This window comes from Homalodisca vitripennis, unplaced genomic scaffold, assembly GCF_021130785.1.
Source record: "Homalodisca vitripennis isolate AUS2020 unplaced genomic scaffold, UT_GWSS_2.1 ScUCBcl_1477;HRSCAF=5155, whole genome shotgun sequence".
NCBI classification, from domain to species: Eukaryota; Metazoa; Arthropoda; class Insecta; order Hemiptera; family Cicadellidae; genus Homalodisca; species Homalodisca vitripennis.
In genome coordinates this window covers 25,625-47,709 of record NW_025777615.1, presented here as the reverse complement: position 1 = coordinate 47,709, position 22,085 = coordinate 25,625, and the positions used below count along the sequence as shown (strand labels likewise).

General features: G+C 33.0%; 3 protein-coding genes across 3 annotated transcripts in view; 2 read left to right on the top strand and 1 right to left on the bottom strand.

The window, feature by feature from the left end:
• The window catches only part of LOC124371483 (endoplasmic reticulum-Golgi intermediate compartment protein 3-like), a 62,744-nt gene extending 59,034 nt beyond the window's left edge, over positions 1 to 3,710 (top strand). The window contains exons 10-11 of the mRNA XM_046829823.1: positions 272 to 366; positions 3,360 to 3,710. Coding sequence (XP_046685779.1) covers positions 272 to 366; positions 3,360 to 3,492 — 228 coding nt within the window. The 3' untranslated portion in view covers positions 3,493 to 3,710. The remainder of the gene's footprint in view (positions 1 to 271; positions 367 to 3,359) is intronic.
• A 1,126-nt stretch (positions 3,711 to 4,836) lies between these two features.
• On the bottom strand, positions 4,837 to 20,405 carry LOC124371485 (transcription termination factor 3, mitochondrial-like). Its single transcript, XM_046829825.1, has 5 exons — positions 20,262 to 20,405; positions 18,572 to 18,754; positions 13,171 to 13,294; positions 11,682 to 11,772; positions 4,837 to 5,175 (listed from the first exon to the last, which is right to left on the bottom strand). Exons 1-5 carry the CDS (start codon positions 20,276 to 20,278, stop codon positions 4,895 to 4,897), a joined length of 696 nt encoding a protein of 231 aa, XP_046685781.1. The 5' UTR covers positions 20,279 to 20,405; the 3' UTR covers positions 4,837 to 4,894.
• LOC124371484 (protein ANTAGONIST OF LIKE HETEROCHROMATIN PROTEIN 1-like) lies at positions 7,112 to 9,449 on the top strand. Its single transcript, XM_046829824.1, has 2 exons — positions 7,112 to 7,530; positions 8,458 to 9,449. Exons 1-2 carry the CDS (start codon positions 7,241 to 7,243, stop codon positions 9,338 to 9,340), a joined length of 1,173 nt encoding a protein of 390 aa, XP_046685780.1. The 5' UTR covers positions 7,112 to 7,240; the 3' UTR covers positions 9,341 to 9,449.
• Positions 20,406 to 22,085: the final 1,680 nt, after the last annotated feature.

Genomic DNA, 22,085 nt, shown 5'->3' with positions numbered 1-22,085 from the left:
GCTATCTTCCATAGTTTCATGTGAATAAAGTTTCATCTTTGTTGCTGAAAGCGACCAGACAACATCAGATGACATTGGTCGACAAAGAATAACCCCAAAACATCTTGTGTTGTAGATCCCAATGAATTTCTTTGAAGCTAACCGACATATCACATTTTTCATTCCTCTCCCCAAATTTTACCTATTGAATTATTTAATTACTACACATTTTGTATTCGTTTTAAGTTATTTTGACAATTATACTGCCTGTTATACATATTTATGATTGCAGGTGGTCTCACCAGGTAGGGGAGATTCTGGAATGCCTGGAATATTTTTTAGTTACGAACTTTCAGCACTCATGGTGAAAATAACTGACAAAGTTGTGTGAGTATAGTACATTAGCAACAGACCAGTTAAATGTCATAATTTAAGAGAAATGTGTCTATGTAATGAGAAATGTTTTTCTAATATTGTTTTTAATGAAATCATATTTAGCGTTTCTTTATTGTCAGAGTAGAGCCATGGTTAGTTTGTGACTCACTATTGGTCCGAGAGATATTTGCGATACCTTCCAACAAATTCTTCTGAAAAAATAGTATCCCAGTGGCCATAGGCATTTGACATTCCCATGAACGCAAACAAGACAAGGCTATTTCCATTGTGTTCACTTTTCAATCAGGAATCAGAGTATCTACATTGCAAATTCAAACTGTAAATTGCCAATAATATCTAAGTTTCATGTTACATGCATAATTTTGATACATAATACTTTTATCATAAAGGCTTCGCTGAAGGCTGGGAATGTTGTGACTTCTAATAACTGGACTTATGAGGATTATCTCAAAAGCTTTACACTAGGTGTAAAAAGAAGAAAACTATGAAATCAGAAAATTTATTGTGGTAATCATTTTCACAAATGCGACACAACGTCATGCTTAGGCTTAATGATTATTTGACTAATTACTAAGTCTATCTACCTGACTTATTAAACTAACAAACTCTTCAATATTGTAACAGCAGAAATCCAACAACAAACATTTAATTTTCATTTTAAAAGGTCTTAAGCTAAGTTGTTGGATATGGTTTGGTAACAAATTATACAGTTTTTTGCCTATTTCTAAAAAGTTTGATTTAGTGGAATGATTAGTTGTACTGATCTAATCTAAGCATATTACAGTTTCTTGTGAAATAACCATGTACAGAACTATTAGTTGGCACAGAATTTAAATGAGTTTTTACATACAACAAACATTCCAATATAAAAATAGAATAAACAGTTAAAATCTTAAGCTGTCTAAAATATGGTTTACAGTGAGTTCTATTCCCCACCTGATATATAACTCTCACAGCCCTTTTTTGTAATACAAGTACCCTTTTTACATTCCCATCATTACCCCATACTAAAATTCCATAGGTTAAATGGCTATGTATATGGGTCATATGTATTCATTTTATAAAAACACTACCATGCACACTTATTATTGTCTTAAAAGTTTATCTTGACAATTTGCATTTATAAAATCATGGTACAGGTTCAGCTCTTTTTTATCATTTTTGTCCAAAGTCACAATTGACAGTCCTGAGGTTGCAAGCAGCATATTCCTTCCTTAACCAAGTCAAACTTCAAGTGTGACCACCTAACAATCCTTAGGTTGTAAGCACCCTATTCCTTCCTCAAAACAAGTCAAACTTCAAGTGTGACCACCTAACAATCCTTAGGTTGTAAGCACCCTATTCCTTCCTCAAAACAAGTCAAACTTCAAGTGTGACCACCTAAACAATCCTTAGGTTGCAAGCAGCCTACTCCTTTCTTAACCAAGTCAAACTTCAAGTGTGACCACCTAACAATCCTGAGGTTGCATACAGCCTATTCCTTCCCTATCTGGTCATTGGTGGTCATAAAGACTGACATCAGTAATTTTAAACTATTGGTCCACTCTGCCTACTGAATAATATTAAATGTACATTTTAATTGTAACTATTTTGACATTACTTCCAAGTATCACAACTCAATTTATAGGTCCATCTGGTGATGATATATCTCAGATAATTCCATTCCGATCTTGGGAAACAAAAAAATGTATAATTTGTTTTAATAATAAATAACAAAGTCACTAGTATAAACATACCTTTTAAAGAGGATTTAAACTATTTTCCAAATCTTGTGATGAAGAAAAAAGCCTCCTAGAATTCTTTACTGAGAAAATAATGTCTTGGTAATTTTGTTTATATAAATAATTAATATAACCTCTAAACAGCACAAAACATTGTAAATATCTTATACTTGAATGGATGTAAGAAATTATAAGAGTAATGTTTGTATATGTAGCTGTTAAATGCCTAAATTCGTAAAATATTGAACCCCATAAGAGGATAAAAAGTTGAATCTACTAAACAAATATTTTCGGTCTAGCACAACTGCATGTCGCAAACATAATATGTGGATACTCTTCCACACTGTGTGTCCACTCATCCAGTGACACGTTTTTGGCAAAGTATGGATTCAGCTCTAGCTGAATATAACAACACAGAATATTCTAATTAGATGAATTGAGTTATGTGATGTTAGAGCTAACTAATACACTGTTGTGAATCATTTTCATATAGCTCAATCATAACATTTATTTTTAAATGTAATATGAAATCTGTGAAAAATAACGTACTTTTCAATTGATTGTATGAGTTTTGAGTATTATCAAATTGAATCTTTTGCAACATGCCATTAAATTTTTAGAGCCCACATCATATGATTTTAATACTTCATTAAATTTTTCATGTTTTATTTTGTCATATTTAATGTTGCAAAAACTATAATATTACAAAGTGCAATACAATATTGATGTATTTACTGTTATATCTAATAAGCTGATACTGGACAATTATAGTAATATTTTTACTGAGATCAAAGATCAATTACTTTTTTCTAAATGTTATAACATGCATTAACACCTTCACTGTGATTCTATACTGAGTTATCTTAAGTATTACACATTATCTAACACTACAAAATGCACATTATGGGGTCTGTTACAGCCAATGTGTTAAGTTTGGTTATGGTAGAGATTTGAAAACCAAGTCTTGTTTGAAGATTAAACTTCAGTTTAAATTATTATACGATGGATTGGTGTAAAAGTTTCATGCCCCAGACCAATTTAATAATTGGTCATATATGTGAGGAATTCAAAAATTGTCCTCAATATAAAATTCTTCAACCCTGTTATCATGGCCAGTCAGTAACAGCAACATCAATTCTCATGTTGGAGTAAAAGTTTTTACTTTTGTATAGTCTCATAATATAAAGTGTTGTATATAATAAATGATTAGTTTGTTATTTACATAAAAAATGTATTAAAAATAATATTTGTTTGGATTTTCAGGCCATGGAGTCATTTTTTCAACGATTGCTGCAGTTGTATAGGAGGAGTCTTCATAGTCTTCATGTTGTTGGACTCATTCTTTTACAGAAGCTTAATACTATGGAAAAAAATGGAAATCGGAAAAGCGCATTAAAACATTATGCGTAACTGAATTGTTTGTAGAATATGTGACAAGTGAACTTTTACCAACGGATCTGGACTTGTAACTTATCATGACTTGTACAGTATTAATAAAAAAAATAAAAGCTGTACAAATGTATTTTATCTTTTGAGTTTTCAAATTTATTGTGTGTGAACTATTGTTGTGTACATTGTTTTTTTTTTTCAATAAAAAGGAGTTTTGATTTTTAATTTTTATAACAATCCTTCCCACTTGTTCATCGATATTTATATTTTTATAATTTAATTTTATATCTCTCACAACATTTTTGCATGGTTGATAGCAGGATTACTAATATTATGTTACAAAAACCTAAAGATCTACCACATTTTGAAAGCTGGCATATCTGGCTTTTTCTTCAGGTATCAACACATGTCAAATATGTTAAAGGCCAAGATTTCAAATATGGTACTGTACTCAGATTTATTCAGAGCATTCATAAATGGGAAACAAAGCCAAAATTTAAACTTAACAGTAGAAAGGTAGTATGTCAGAACATGTATGTATGACCCAACACAAAAATGCCATATTATGTGCACTTACCACAGCAGATAAGTGGGGACAGAGCAGAAAAGTCCATCACAGCATGGTCTGAAGTACCAACACACTGGCACCACATGACACACACAAACACAAGATAAAAATATGTATATGGGAGGAGGAAGTGAATAATACACCTTTTTTATCTTCTGGGTCTCATTTGGCTATTTATTTCCCAAATTCATTGCACTGTATTAGATCTCTTGAATTTGTATGACTTGATTTACTTTATAGTTAATACTCTTTGTAATATTTTTAGCAAATGTAGCCTTACTTCTACAGAAGATCTATTTAACAGTTCATCTGCTAGTTTTGTTCAAATTCAAATACTTCATTTGTCATTGAGACAATTAGCAAACTAAGTCATGTTAAAATTAGTTTTAAATATATTTATGTATCTAGATACAATTGTATCATGGTCATATATTAATGTTAATAACATTTAAAAGTAAATGTTAAAAATTATATATAAAAATTTTAATACTTAATAATTTTAAAAATTGTCAACTTTTAATATACATCCTCAGGTATTTATTCCCAGAGCCATGTTTTGAATAGCGATGGTGATGGTTTTTATTTTATTATGCAATTATTAAATAGGATTTTTTATTGTCATAATACCTGAAATCTTGTGGTTTGTCTGTTATTCCACCCTTCGTGTTTAATCATTATGATTTCGATTTCTTTTAAATGTATTGAGCCACCACAGTTAAGTTGTATCATCAAAAGAATACATATTACCTAGATAATGTGGAACAGGATAAAAGCATCACACAATGACTATAAAAACTCATATATTTACAATAACAATAATATGAAAATATTAATACAGATTTTAACAAGTCTTGAGGTACGCATTGAACACATCTATGCTGATTTTAGCTACATTTGTACAAAAATCAACATCACTGCTGCCTTGTATCAGAGTGTCAAGGGAGATATATCCTGGTAGTTTTGGGTCGTACTGAGCTTTGCCGAGAGTTTTGAGGAATTCATGTCTCTGTTTTACGATGAAGTTTCTGAACAACAGAACTGATGGTTGTTGGAGAATTTGCTCATGTGATATTTCCATTATGTTGTGTACATAATCAAAACGTTCTTTTAAAGCTTTTGTAGCTGAAAAAAAAAATCAATACATTCATAACAGAATACAATACATTGGGAAAGGGCTCTTGTCCAGAAAGGTTAATAAATTTTTTGGCCCAATCAAGTACATCTATTAAAAACTGCACAGTTCCGTATAAACCCCCCAGTTTTAGCTTGATGTTGGCAGAATAACCAGTTACAGCTGAATAAAGTAGTTCTATTTTATTTATTCAATTGTATTTATTTAATTTATTTATAGTCAGTAAAAAGTTCTCAAAAGGAATAACTCTTCATAACAGTTGCTCTATACAAAACATCCACTGCTCTATACAAAAGAAAGACACAAGGAATCACTTGAATACACACACCATCCCCACAAAAACTACAACTCCAATCAAGACCCAAAAACCACCAAACACACCTTAAGATCCTTCACCAAAACATCAATTGGTTGTCGGGTAAGATAGATAGACTGGCACACTACCTACAAGAAGAAACTCCTGACTTTGTGATAATAACAGAACATGGCCTGTCAAATCAAAATCTACAAAACACATGTATAGAAGGCTACTCACTTGTCGGAGGGTTCTGCAGAAAAAATCGTGTCAAAGGGGGCGTGGCGGGATATGTAAGAAAAAGCGCAGAAAAACAAGTATCGCTATTATGCACAAGCGGAGAAGAATCCGAAATGACTTGTGAAACCGCCCTCTTTGAACTAAAATTTAACAAGAAATTGCTACTGGTGCTAGGAGTCTATAGACCCCCAAGTGCAAACCTTGATACAGCAACAGCCATCATCTCGGAACAACTCGAGAGAGCACTTACTGCCGACAGGCAAATAGTCATAATGGGTGACATAAACGTGGACAACTTAGCTGCTGACAACACCGAAAAGTCAAAAATAGAAGACCTACTAATGCCATTTAACATTAAAAGACTTAACCTACCCCCCACACGCATCACTAATAACACAGCAACATCAATAGACTGGATATGCTCTAACATAGAAAACCAACATATGGAAACCTCAGTAACACAATCAGGACTATCAGACCATACTGCACAAATAGCAATAATAACTATAAAAAAACCTATCAATAGCAATATTAAAGAAAACAAACGAACCATCAACAAGCAAACAATAGACCTTTTCAGAACAAAATTACAGGAACAACACTGGGAAAATGTAAGCTCAACTCAGGATACAAACGAAGGCTATAATAACTTCAACACCACACTGCAGTCAATCCTAAACTTCACCTGTCCACTGAAAACAACCAGACCCAAACAACAGAGAAAGCCACAGATCTGGGATCAAGAGTCCACTAGGCTGAGAAGTGTATATGTTAAAGACCTAGGAAAGGAACAACTAACGGGGCAACCTGAGGACAAAGCTAAAACAGCTGCAAGTAAAAAGGAATATGACCAACATCTCAAGCAGCTCCAGAAAGAACACTCCACTGCCTATATCAACAGGGCAGAAAACAAGTCTAGAGCTCTGTGGCAAACAATAAACCGAGAAAGAGAATCCAAACCAAACAAGGAAAACCACATCAACCTCCAAATAGACAATAAAATAATAGACAACCCAACAGAAGTTTCAAACCATTTCAATGATTTTTTTTCAACAATTGCTGAAAGGACACTTAAAGATTTTGACAACACAATAAATAACAACATACCAGATTTCCTACCAGCAACAAATCATGTTTTTCAATTTAGGCGGGTTACACTGAACGAAGTTCAAACAACCATCCAGTCATTAAAGCCTAAAACCTCATCCGGAATTGACGAAATATCAGCTAAAATGATCAAAAATTGTAAAAATGAAATATCACCACCCTAACAGAACTGATAAATAAATCACTCTCACAAGGCATTTTTCCAGATAAATTAAAAATATCAAAAGTCTACCCGAAATATAAAAGTGGACCAACCACAGAAAGAAACAGTTAGGCCGGGTACATACCGAAAGCAACCGGTGATAGCAACGCAATGTCAACGCAACTCAGTCAACTGGAGTTTCTTCAAGGTTTACACCACGTGTACATAAACAAGAAACCCAAGTTGACAAGTTTTCCAGTCACTTGTTCCGATGTCTTCGTCCGAGGAGGAGGCAGTACTTCTCTATGTGCTTAAAAAACAGAAAAAAAAGTTGCATAGACGTTTTAGTGTTCATCCATACAATTCTAGCAATTTACACAGCAGTCAGTGGCATTCCTTGCAAAAATTGGGAAAATATCCCGAAAAGTTTTTCAACTACTACAGGATGAGCAAGGCTAGCTTTGATTTTTTGCTGGATTTAGTTACCCCTCTACTGTTGAAACAAGATACTAACTACAGAACCGCAATTGGTGTGGGCGAAAGATTAACAATCACATTAAGGTAAGTTTGATTAAATGAATTTATTTATTGTTATTTGAAAGTTATAAAATATTTCACTAAAAAGACTATGATGTCACTTAATGTATGCCGAATGCATTGGTCAAGGTGTTGAAAAACGTACTCTTCGTTCTCCTGGCCAGGATTTCCCAGAGAAATGATATTAGTCAGCACACTGGGTGATCGTGAGGACTGTAGTGATGAGCTTGAATACATATCGTGCGTTTGCTTACCAGGACTATCATCTAGAACTTCATCGATCAAACTAAAAATTCTTCTTTTAAAAGTTCGCTTCTGCCGTGAATTCATTTCCTTCATATCTTTTTTAAGACTCAACAGAAAAAGTTCGTCTGACTTATCTTCATTGTCAGCAACTGGAACCAATTTATCTTCAGCAGGCTTCATTGATTTTGCTTTAAAATAATTGGTCATAGCTTCATCCAACGGTGATGTAGTCGGCTTCCTTTTGCCCAACTGTTTCTTCCGGAACTGTGATATGCTGTTATTAGCGGGTTCAGGTACGTTCGGCACTGCTTCTTGGGGTAATTCAGTCGCGTCATCATCCACATCATCAGCAATTTCGTTAATGCTATAATCAGCTGGTTCTTCTTCTTGAAGAGTTTGTTGTTGATGGTCATCAGTTTCAGGAGGTGGTGGTAGGTTGCTTCCAATGTTTTTAGGGTTACCTTTTAAAATAGGCACAAGATATTGCAGCACATCAGCCAAGTAGTATTCCTTTTTTGAAGAACCTCCGGCTCCCGACACTGGTTTTGTGAAAATATGTCTTCTAAATACAGTCCTTATATTTTTCCATTTTTCCTTGCATTGCTTCACTGAAAAAAGAAAAACAGCCTGTAACTTTATGTAATGTAAACGAAAAAAAATTTTTGGTAATTGTAACGGCCCTGCAAATGTTTGTAAATGTTTCAGGTTTTTGGGTGAGGGATGCAGCTACCATCAACTAGCTTACGACTTCTTTAGAGGTGTATCTACAATAGCAGCTATCGTTCCTGAAACATGTGAAGCTATCTGGTCTGTATTACAACCTCTTTTCATGCCAGTACCCGACAGAAATCAATGGGAAACTATAGCTGAAAGATATGAAGAATTATGGAACCTGCCTAACTGCCTAGGGTCAATAGACGGCAAGCACATTCGTATTAGATCCTTTGATCATTCTGGTTCAAATTACTACAATTATAAGCATTTTTTTTCAACTGTGTTGATGGCTTGCGCAGACGCTGATGGGACATTTATAAGTATTGATGTAGGATACCCCGGAAGAAATAATGATGCAGGAGTTTTCCACTCGTCGACATTGGGTAAATGGGTAAAACAAAATAGCCTAGACTTCCCTCTTCCAAGAGCACTTCCAAATAATGTCAGTAATGAACCTGTACCATTCTTTTTCTGTGGTGATGAAGCATTTCCACTTCTCGAAAATCTCATGCGACCTTACCCGCGACGTGTTTTAAACGATACAAAAAGAGTGTTCAATTACAGACTCTCACGAGGACGTAAAAGTGTAGAGTGTGCGTTTGGTATGATGAGCATGAAGTTTAGAGTGTTGGAAAAACCAATACAGTGCAAACCTGGTAACTTAAAAAAAATTGTTCAAGCTGTATGTGTGCTGCACAACTTTATCAAAGCAAGAGACGGAACAGCAAGCTTTCCTGAACAATTTGAGTACACTAGGCCACGCCTCACATGTATCGATGACTTCCGCCGCTCAAGAAAGCGGAACTACTTAATAAGGGACAAAATCGCACGTTATTTCGTTGAATGTAACCCAATACCGTCCCAGTGGGACTAAGCCATCAAAGCTCCAGTGAACATGTAAATAACAGTTTTAGGCAAAATAATGTATTTTATATGCTTATCAAGAATTACAAAAACTGTATTAAAATATTCATAGAAATTAACAAATTGCTTACATTTTTTTCTTACCTGTGAGTTTAAACTCATCTGCCACAGCTTGCCAAGCTTTGTCTGTCACCACTCTGTTACTGTATGATTTGTTGTTATGGTCATACAAACAAACAAACTGTTCAATAAACTGTGCAAATTTAATATTTTTCTTGTTGTTCAGCAGCCATAGTTAAGTACGGTCTGCACTCCACAAGAGCAACTGCGCAACTGGCGACTCGAGTTTACAGCATGTCGTGACTTGAGTTGCCTGCGTTGCTCAGTCAGGTGACCGTTGAATCACCGTCACGTCACAGTCACTTTGGTATACACAGTCCCATTAAAACTGCGTGTGTCATTCATTGGGAACTCAAGTTGCCGTTGCGTTGACATTGCGTTGCTATCACCGGTTGCTTTCGGTATGTACCCGGCCTTACAGGCCAATATCCTTAATTTCAACATTCTCGAAAATAATAGAAAAAATAGCGCTCACCCAACTCATACATCATCTACAACAACATAACCTCCTTAACAATCAGCAACATGGTTTCTGCAAAGGCAGATCGACAACCACTGCCATAATCCAACTTACTGAATATATCTTAGACCAACTTGAAGAATGATGCACTGCCACAAGCCTCTTCCTCGACTTCAGTAAAGCGTTCGACTGCCTGAACCATGAACAACTTATCTCCAAACTACAAGGGCTGGGTGTACGAGGAATGGCGGCGGAATGGTTCAAGAGCTACCTTTCCAATAGGACACAGCATGTGGAAATAGCCTACACAAAGGACAACACCAAACACAAGACACTTTCCAAAGCCACCAGTATAAGAAGAGGAGTGCCGCAGGGGTCAGTACTGGGGCCAGTCCTATTCATCCTCTTTGTTAATGACCTGCCTGGATGGATAGGTGAAGCAGGCCACAATATAATGTATGCTGACGACACAGTACTCACTCTCGCCGACAGAACAACAGAAAGGCTAGAACTAACAACCAGCATGCACTTTCACAGAACAAAACTCTACTGCTCCTCCAATGATCTGGTCCTAAATGAGAACAAAACCGTACAAATGACATTCACCACTAAGCGCAACAACACAAATGTATCACTACCCGGACTACAGACACAAACCTCTACAAAATACCTAGGCATCATAATTGACTCCAAACTATCCTGGAAACCCCACGTCGATCAGCTTAACAAGAAATTATCCACTAGCCTATACACCATAAGAAGAATTAAGCAAGTATGCAGTCCAGACGTGGCCACAGTTGCTTACTATGCCCTTTTTGAATCGCACCTCAGATATGGTATTGCAGCATGGGGAGGGGTGTCAAAGGGCAATTTAGATAAATTACTTGTAAAGCAAAAAAGAACAATTAGATGCCTAGCCAACTTAAACTACAGGGACAGCTGCAGGGAGTCATTTAAGGACCTAAAAATACTCACAATAGTATCACTTTATATAAGGGAAGTCATCATTCACACAATTACAACAACACAGCCAAGACACCGAGACCTACATCAGCACAACACCAGACACGCAGCAAACTTCACCATCCCACAGCCTCGCCTGAGCCTGTTCGAGCAAAAACCCTCTTACAAAGGTGCCCTCTATTACAACAACCTTCCAGAGCACCTCAAGAGGGAACAGCCAAAAAACTTTAAGAGGCAACTCACAGCATGGCTTCTGGAACGGCCGTTCTACTCAGAGAATGAGTTTATGGACTTGCTCCAGTGAATTGCTGAAATTTATTATAATTTTATTTATTGACCAATTGACGTGTAACTGTTCTCAAAGAATATGTTAATAAAGAAATTGTCTAATTGTCACTCTCTGCAAGTTCAGTATATGTGCTCAACAAAACATATGTTACAGAGCGTGCAATGTAAGTACACTTTTAATTATAAATATGTACTGAACAATTTGTTAAAAACATAAACTTATAGATTTTTTACTAGTAAAATACTGTACTTTTCAAAATTAAATCACAACACATAACAACTTGTACTTTAAATTAATAAATTTCATTAAAACCACAGAGGCTTAAAAACTACAAAACACTTAAAAATGGCCCCTTAATAAGCCCCTAACTTTAACACATTTATTTTTAATTATCTGTTGTTTCCTAATGTAGGAGCTCCATATGTTTCCAGTAATACGTTTATTATTCAGTAGTCAGTAGTCATGGGCAGAATAATACTATTGGTTTATGTTTAATTACAACAGCATAATATTACTTACAAATGTCATACAACTTGGGCTTCTTTAAAAGCAATGCTTTAGCTTCCTCCTCATTAAATCCCATGTCTCCCTTTACAGCATATAAACTAACCTGAAATATACAAAATTTAATTCTTAAGTGTACAATCAAATACAGAACAATAAAGAATACTTTTTTACTCCGTTTCAACATGATTTCACAATCGTTTCAGTTACTTCCTCAGGTTTGGGGGCTACTTGAGTACATAACTTCCATACACTGACATACATAATATAAACCTCGTATAACATAATGTGATAAAATTAGTATCAAAATTCTAAACTAGCCTTTAATTCAGCCCATGGACCAAGACATCATTCAAAACTTTAAATGCAAGTACATAGGCTAATTTATACAAGAATTGGTTGTTTAACATAAAAGATGCAATTTTTACTGCAGCTTTGTCATGGAACGATGTTCAGAATGAAACAGTTAAAAGATCATGGAGAAAACTCTGACCAGGTGTTATGAATAATGACGAAGTTCCTCATGAGAATGATCCTATTGAAGATGATGAAGACGTAGGCTTAAGAATTAATCTGGTAAAGATTAGAGAAAAAACTAGTGAAATGAGTGAACTGAGAAATATTCCAAGCACCAAAATTGTTGAATGGCTAGAGATTAATAAAGACCTCTCACCATTTGAATAAATCAGTGATGAATCTATAGTTCAAAATGTTCTGAATCAAAAACCAATTCAGGACGAATCAGAAAGTGATGATGAAGAAGTCTCGGAAACAAAAGTTGTATCTTGGAACGAAGCAAGTGAAGCAATCAACAAGTTTGTAAAAGTTGCTGAGTCAAATAAACAATATAGTATAGCCAAAGTTATGAACTTTGAAAAAAAAAATAGTTGTAAAAAGCAAGTAGATATTAGATCTTTTTCCAGCCATATACCACTACAGTTACTAAAAACCATGAATAGTACAGTACTGTAGCCTACTGTATTCAAATTTATTTCATCATGTACTGTTCTTAAAAAATGCAATTTAATATTTCTACTGTACTTATATACTGATTTATATTGTTTAAATAGCCTGTGTTTAAATAATAAATACATAGAGTAAAAGTGTTTTGTGCAAATTTTTTTACGACTCCTGTATTTTTATAAATAACCTCCATAGTCCAGAATTTTCTTTTATCAGGCAAGCGTTAAGTCCAAAACACTGACTGGTGGTTCATACCGCGCGTGGTTTGGTCAACTCACTAATGGTCACTGAGGTAGCACGCAAAATTCAAAAGCAAAAGAGAGATAAGCGACCGCAATAATCTGTGACTGTCTGACTATCCGAGCGGGACGAACTGTGCAAATGAAATTGTAATTATTTTAACACCAAAACCGTGTTCTTACTTAATGTGCAAACAGAGACTAATCTATGGTCTATTAGGTAACTTAATCCTCTTCTTATAAAACATCAATCAGTCTAGCAGACTCTGCTATTAATAAATTAAAATATAACTTAGTCTTACTGTTATTCTTCCCAGGTCATATGTGATTATCCTTGGTCGGAGTACTACCAGTTGTCTTACTTCATCTCCTGACAGAATGAAAGTCCTTTGGAAAAATCCCAATCGCTTGTCAATTTCTATGGTGCTGGAAAATATAAATCAGTAAATAATAACCACACAACATATACTGATGCCAATTGAAACAGAAACAACCAGACATGGTGTTAGTAAAAAAACAAGAGTATGAAAGTGTTTCATTGAGGACTGAATTGGTGGGAATATCTCTGGGAGTAAAATATGATTTTTTTCTTCTAATTGTTTTGTTTATGAAATGAAATGAAAAAGTGATTTATTTTCCCTTTAGTTGTGTATACACATTTAGGTCCCCACAGTGAACCCAACTTCAAACACTTGACAGCATTGGTCAAAATGACCGTCAGCTGGCTGGCTTTAAACTGTAGGAGTATTAAATACAGTACAAAATAAACTGCTAAACTACCAAAATTTTCACAAAACGAAATTTGTACAGTAAAAGAGAAAAAGTAAAAACACATTTACATCCTAAAGGCAGTTAATACAATATGTTACGTTGATACAAATATACAGATACAGTACAGAAAAAGGAATATGGTATCGGACGCACACGTTGTAGCAGATGAGATAAACAAATATTTTATCTCTGTTCAATCAGCTGACTATCACGGTCAAGAACAAACAACAACAAACTGTGCAGGCTGCTTGCCGGCCGCGCCGCTACCTGCGCTAGTCTCGCCAGCCCATTACGTGAATTCCTTTTTTATGTTTCCAACTACAGAAACAGAAGTCGAAAATATTATCAATCAGCTAAAGAATAAACGATCAACTGGATTCGACGCCTTTAGTACCAAACTTATAAAAGAAATTAAAATATTTATTACACCAGTATTAACTTATCTTATAAATTGCAGCATGACTACCGGAATTTTTCCAAATAAACTGAAACAGAGTATTGTTGTGCCTCTGTTAAAAAAAGGAAACTCCACACAATTAAGCAACCTTAGACCAATCAGCCTACTTTCAATTTTCTCTAAAATATTCGAAAAAATAGTCAATATACGTTTAGTTAATTTCCTTAATAGAAACAATTTTATTAATATTAACCAATACGGGTTCAGGAAAGGGAAATCTACCGAAGACGCGCTAATAAACTTCACTAATAAGATATATTTAAATTTAAACGAAAGCAATAAAGTTACAGGACTATTCATTGATTTTCGTAAAGCGTTCGACTTAGTTAACCACAGAATTTTATTAAGTAAACTAGAATCAATAGGAATCAGAGGAATAGCTTTAAATTGGTTTACGACCTATTTAACAGGCAGAAACCAGCAGGTAAAAATTGAGAGCTGTCTTAGTCCCCCTCTAACCATAAATTCAGGCGTCCCTCAAGGTTCAATTTTATCAGCGACTTTGTTTCTTATTTTTATTAACGACCTACTTGAACAGACTTTTCGTGGTAAAATTAGTGCATTTGCAGATGACATTGCGATTTTTTATGCGGAAAAAGAAATCGAAATTCTGCATCAAAGGATTACAACGGACATATCCTTAATGCAACGATGGTGCTGTAACAATAAAATGCAAATCAATGTAAACAAAACAAAATATATAAATTTCGGCTTTATAGACTTTCTTTTTGAAATTCCGCTTACATATCACCTACAGGATTGTACGCAAACTAGTCTATGTAACTGCCAAGCTATAGAACAGGTTAGTCATTTTAAGTATTTGGGAATCACTATTGATGAAAAATTGAATTGGGGAAAACATATTCAGGAGCTGAACAGCAAAATACGATCTACAGTAAGAACATTCTACTTTTTAAAACAATTCTGTGATAAATTCTTATTGCGAAACCTCTACTATTCTTTAGTCCAGTCAAGACTTCAGTACGGAATAATCTGTTGGGGAGGTGCGTACAGAAGTATAATAAATAATCTTAGAGTATCACAAAATCACATAGTGCGTATAATGCTAGGAAAAAAACTCAGAGATAGCTCGTTCCCCCTATTCCAACAAATTAGAACTCTATACCCATTCAACATTTATATGTGTACAAAGTGCTGAAACTGTTTTATAGAAGAAGTGGCAATGAAGGTACAACTTTCCTTGTATATGGAACAAGAAACGTAAATAAAAGAATTTTTAGAGTACCAAAAGTAAAAAAGGAAATATTTAGACTATGCTTTCAGTACGTAGGTCCAAAATTCTTTAATAAATTACCTATTAATATTAGATCAATAGATAAATTAAACCTTTTCAGCAATAGTGTATTTGACTGGTTAATTGAGATAGATGATGTTAGATTTTTTAATAGAGTCATTAGCTAAAGTTAAAAGTTACTGTTTATTTTTATATAAAAATTAATTTGGTTTCATGTACCAAATTGTATATAGATGGTTATTGCATATAATGTATAATGTACTGTGTGTTATTGAATGCATGTACATGCATTTTGTAATAGTGAATGTGCCTAAATAGCGCATTGATTTTTTCTTTGACAGAAGTTATTTATATGTTTTATAATGTTGATTTGTTTTTAATGTACTATGTTTGCTGCTATGTTTTTAATTTGTTTTGTTTTCTTTTAATTCGAATTGTATAAAGAGGATACTAATTGTTATGTTGTTTTTACTGTTAATATTAGATAATTTTTATTCTGACATTATATGGATAAGTAATTACTAGTTATTTTTATATTGGTTATATTTTTTGTATTCTTATTTTTAGTTCATTTGTAGTTTCAGGCACCTCGGAGAGTGGCCAGCATGTAATTTAATGCAAACTGAACTCTAAAAGTAATATTAAGTTTATTTTATTTTGTTAATCCTAATCACGCTACTGGACATGTGATTAGGCTATTCCTAAGATTTTATTTTTGTACTGTTTTTGTAATTTTTTGAAGGAATAAATCATTATTCTCATATAAAAGTAAAGACTGAATCCTTATCTTAATGTTCTCTCCTGTGATGTATAAGTGCAATATAAACTCATAATCTACGTAACTATGTACATTATAACTAGCACGTTATGTTTGCACAGTTTTCCTTACTTATTAGGAAATTAAAAAAAGAAAAATCTAAAAATTGAATACCTGTATTAAATTCCACCGGTACCTGTTTATGGAGTGAACATTGTCGTTATAAGAACCAGAAGGAAAATGTTTTGAAACTTTGTGTAGTGTTTAAAAAATTTTTAGTAAAGAATAAATTTTGATTTTAGAGTAATAATTGACATTACAATTGTATAATATCTCAAGAATTGAAGTAAGTTGTTTTTGTAAGAAGTTAAAAACTAAGTTAGTTTCCATATATTATTACAGTAGGTTAAACATTTTTACAATTAATTGCATTATTCCTTAAAATAAATCATGTTGTTATTATACAGTAACATTTTTTAAATTTTGAATTTCTTATTTAGGAAATTCATTACATAAGAGAGTAATTTTTATTTATTTTCTAAAAATGAATATATTACATTGTAATTAAATCAGTTGAATATTTAAACAAATAAAAACAGTTTAGACTATGATATCCATTATTCACTAACCTGGAGGAAACCTCCGTGAGCGCCTGATGGTGTTTCTACTTTTAAGCGCCTGATGGAGGGTTAAAAGTATATACAGTACTTATTTAAAAAATTGTAATTACAATCAATTATGTTTGTAATGATTATTAAAAATCATATCTACTTGTAATGAATAATTAGATGTTATTGAATGCTTTTTTAGCATTTTGTACAACCACTCCCTTGAAATATTATGAGATATCAAAGTCATGTAAGAACAAACATTGTTGTAAATGACCTGTGGTTCTGAATCCTTTTTCTGTCTTTTTTCCTTTTTCTGTTGTAACTAAAAGTATTATAAAAATTTAGATTCTATGCTATGTGATAAAATTATAGGTTTTCAGAGAAAATACCATTCATGAATATTGCAAATTATTTAGCAAAATTGTTATATTTGTATGATTTAAAATTTTTTGACATAATTTTCAATTTATTTAATTGGATACCAATTTGGAATCATTATGATATAACACTTGTTGGGCTTGTATGTAAAGCATTATTTTATATTGACCTATCAACAAAAAAAATTACATTTCTGTACAATTCGCTTATTTTTGTAAATTATGTTATAATACTTGTATGTAGATCATATTTTTACACAGTGTTCCATATTTTCTTCTCAATTTATAAATTCTGCAGTTTTTATTCTTTTCCAAAATGATATTGGTAACAATCAGGGCACTCAATACTGTATTGTTGCACAAGAATTACCCACCAAACACCAGTTTTTGTAAAGTAATTTTTTTGTATGAGTGCTAATACTTTTTCTAGTTATATATTCAACTTCAGTGTACTGTAGCAAAAATAAATACATAAATATCAGACTGGGGTTACAATTTGTAAGATTCTTCTCCTTTTATTATAGAAACATGGACTAAGCACGTATAAACTTCATAAGAAAGAGTGAAATCTTTATTATTTTTCTTAAAATGTGCTAAAAATGTGAACAAATTCTATGTTTGATATATTATTACAGCTATGACATTACAGTAGCATTTGCTATCCAATGTGTCCAAAGCCAATGGTTTTGGAGTTGTGTTTTTTTTTTAATTTTTACTTTTGTTTATATTTATTAAAGATCTAATTTTTATTTTTGTAGAATTTTAATTCATGTTAGTGGTTGCTTTGCCTAAAAATTATGCTTAAAATTTACTTGGAATCGTCTTAAAATTGCTAAAAATTCTTAATTAATACCTACAAAATAAATTCTTTACTATTCAACTTTCATGTCTATTTAACATTCTTTTCCCGACATTGCTAAACTACGTATTATGTATCTTGACAACAACGAAGGTTATAATACAATAAAACCAGTCTTCCAGGGCTTTAAACATGACATCACAATAACACACGCTATAAATATGCATGTGGTCTTACATCAAACAGTACACCAGAATTTATCACTCAACATTTGCTCAGTGTTGCCATCTGAAGGAAAATATAATATGCCAAATCACATCCAATCAAGACGAAAACTTCCATCTTCTGAAAAATGTTTGATCTTAACTCCCATCTTGATCTTAAGCTCATTTTCATCTCTCATCGTCCCCTACAATGACAATTCAGATTTGAATTTGGCGAGGTCTCTTGTACAAATATTCGTTGTGTCATAAGATAAGGATTTACATATAAAAAAAAGCTTGAATACAGAATCTTAAATATTTTAACTAATAGCCTAAAAATAAATAAATGTGTTGGTATCAAATCATGAATTGTATCCTAAATTAAGTGTACTTGTACATAGGCACAAATAAAACTTAATTTTTCTAAGTTTTAATTAAACTGAATAATAAATATTTCACACTTTAAAACGTACCTGAAATTAAGCCAAACCGGATTTGCTGTGACTATTCGTGTGATTGCATCTGTAGTAAACTTTTTCGCTTCCAGATAATTTACACGAACTTGGAGGTCATCCAATTGTTGCTTGAAAATGAATGGGTTCTTAGTAATAAACTTACCGAATTCCTCCGCTGGTAAACCAATATCGTGTAAAAATCTGGAACAAAACATTTTACAATCTTAGTTAACTTGTAATAAACAACTTTATGATTCCAAATACAATATTGAAGATATTAATTAAGATAGTATCTTACAATTTCACCACAAGAAACAGTCAAGGTATTAATGATGTACATACATATTTTGAATTCTATAAAATATAATATTATTGAGAAGTTTCTAATCAGCTTCATCATCATTTATTATAATCATGTTTTTAATTAAATTTTCAACCTTACACTACATATGACTAGGCCACATTGAACAAATCTTTATGTGGTTGCAAACCATATATTTCACAGCAATTATTAACATATTTAATTTTAGATTAGCCTATATCTCAAATAGTTCAACTATCTACGGGACAAGAAGGAATCGGGATTTCAGGTGAGGGAGGATTAACTAAGGGTGTATAAGGGGAGGGTATGACAGGGTTAACAATCACACGAGAAAAAGACAGGGAATTTGAGTAGGAAACATAAATCTACCAATTGCATGTGTGTGTGTGATTTTAAAATTTTCAGTACTTTTCTCAGTTTTTCATCATGTAGGCCACAAATAATAACTCTATGGTGGAATTTATTCATCGTTTCTTCTACCTCCGTGGTGAAATTTATTCATTTATTACTTTTTCTTTGTTATTTTGCTCCTGTTTACACAATGTCTTAGGGCATCAAAGTAATGCTTTCCATAATTGGTTGGATTTGGTTTTGGTTGCAAGTCATTACAAAAATAGTTCTTTCTCTTTTGTGGCGCTAGTGAGTGATGTTTTTCTGCATATTCAATGTAAAAGTTAGTGTTGTGAGTGCACTTTAAAGTATAAAACTATTATTGTATCAGAATGGGCATAAAAGGCGTTAAAATGATTTCCTTTATTTCATTATGGAAATTTCAACTCTTTGTGTACATCTACAGAAGCCGCCATTGCTCTGCTACGTATAATAATATGGTTAGGTAAGTTTGTAATATTTTTAACTCTCAAGTATTAGTCGTCAGCATTTGTTTTTGTTCTTGGCCATCAATGTGGAGCAGCACCAGAACCTGTGCCTGTAGCCAAAGGTATTAGCGTCAGCCCATTCTAGTTTTTTGGCTTTTCCGAGATTTAATTGTTTTCTATGTATTTTTTAAGCATTTTCTTTTGATATTGTGAAGTGGCAAAGTAAACATTTAAGACATTGGATATCTCAAATACACAATATATAGCCTATTTTAAAATCAAAATCATGTTGTGAATTCTTATCTAAAACCAACAATGTTGGCTTAACTTCACTCAAGAGTCCTAATATTTCTTTTATATGGAGTAAATCACACATACCGTGAGAAATAATATATTTATTTAAATGCTTAATAAATTCTACCCTTGATTAACAGCGAATTAAGATTTTATCAGTTTTTGGGTCAATACTAAATGTAAGCTATTAAGTAGGCCTACTTTCAATTAAAAAACATCACCAAATAATGTGAGGTAGGTTTAGTAAAATAGGCTAGTACATAGATTTACTTACCTCAAATGTAACTTCATATGTTTTTCAAAATCTAAGTTGAGAATGAATTGGGCAGCATCTTTCTTTAATTCTACTTTATATAGATCTACAACCCAATTTCACAAGCTGTTGAAGAGAATGTGATTTGTTGACATAAGCCGCAAGATTGAATGATGGTGATATGAAAGATGAAATTTCAGAAACATCTTCTTCGTAAGGGTCCAAAATACCTGATTCATTATGTTTAACATGAGCAACATCTGCTGTTGTTATTGTGTCTAAATTGTGGATCTTATTCGCAATGTCTTTCAAAGATCTTTCAATGTCTGGTTTGTCAATATATTTTACAGCACTGCTGAAAAAATTTTTGATTTTGAAACTAGAGTGCGTTTTTCTAACCAAGAAAAACACAATGATTGAGTTTCATGCCTATTTATTGGTAAGGCTTTCAAACATAATCTTATGTGGTATAAGTATTTCATTCTTCTGTCTAATGTAAACTTAAAAATGGGTACGGTCCAATAAGCGGACCCGGTTTTTTATATCGAAATTGGCAAACGATATTACTTAATCATAACCATCGATATAATCAATCGATACTGATGAATTATTTTTAACAACTTAAATAATCTATATGAACAGCTGTAAACACTTTCAAATAATACAATTAAGGTAATATTTTAAATTTCACGTAACATTGTGTATTAAAATGGCCGTCAATCTTAGGAAGCTTCACGAAATTGCTTTAAAAGACGATAAAATATGTTTTTTATGGCTTCAGGATGTTGGGTTAGTACCTAAGAATCCATTATGTGATATTTGTGGAAAGGTAACAAATGTAACTGTCAGAGGAGCTAACATGGTCGTCTTCAGATGCAAAAAAAGAAGGTAATGGTGGACACAACTTTAGTAAAAACGTTTTCGTTCTGTTTCATTTAGTTAAAGTTATGAGTTTCCCTGATTTTGGTTATGTTCATTTATTATTTGTTATCATTAAATTCATATTTTAATTTAAACATATGATTGTTATTACTTTTATATCGATTGATAGTCTATGATTCGATATGCGAATATTAGGTATCGATGATTATATTCTTCGATATAAAAAACCGGGTCCGCTTATTGGACCGTACCCTTAAAAATTACACTAACCACACATAATTGTTATCTATTTAAAATGTACCATGGAATATATTTTATAATAAACACTTTAAAATAACGATAAACCTTTACATAATGAGAAACACTGGAGCATTTAAAATGTAATATATAACTGCTTAATATTAAGTTAGTAAGGTTAGTTAACTTGTTTGTTTTCGGTTTCGTTATTGGATTGAGGTGAGGTTATGTCGGTATTTATTCCTGGTTCAAAATAGTCAAGGCAGTGGGGACTGGCAATCTTCTTTTTAAACCATGCAACCACGTTATTCTCTACAGTGTGCTTACTTCATTATGCGTTTTTAGAAAGATTGCAAATGTTATGAAAAGTCCAACAACCTGCATTTAAAAATGGTCTGTAATGCTTAAATTACCAGGTACTAACATTTATATGTTATTTCGGTACTTTGGGATTATACCGACCACACCCAGACATGAATCGTTATTTAACATTTTGCTTCTACTGATTACTAGATTAGCGTAGAAGACTATTTCGTCAGTATAAAACAGGAATTGTCTTATCGCAAACCCCTCCCCATCCTCAGACAGAGGTCAAAGTCGAGCGTCTAGTAGATAACGTGATTGCAGAGCCTCGCCGCCCGTTCAGCTGGTGCATCGCTTTGTTGTACTTTCGTGTTTTACCTCTACATTTCTCCAAACACAAAAATTCAACAAAAACAAATATTA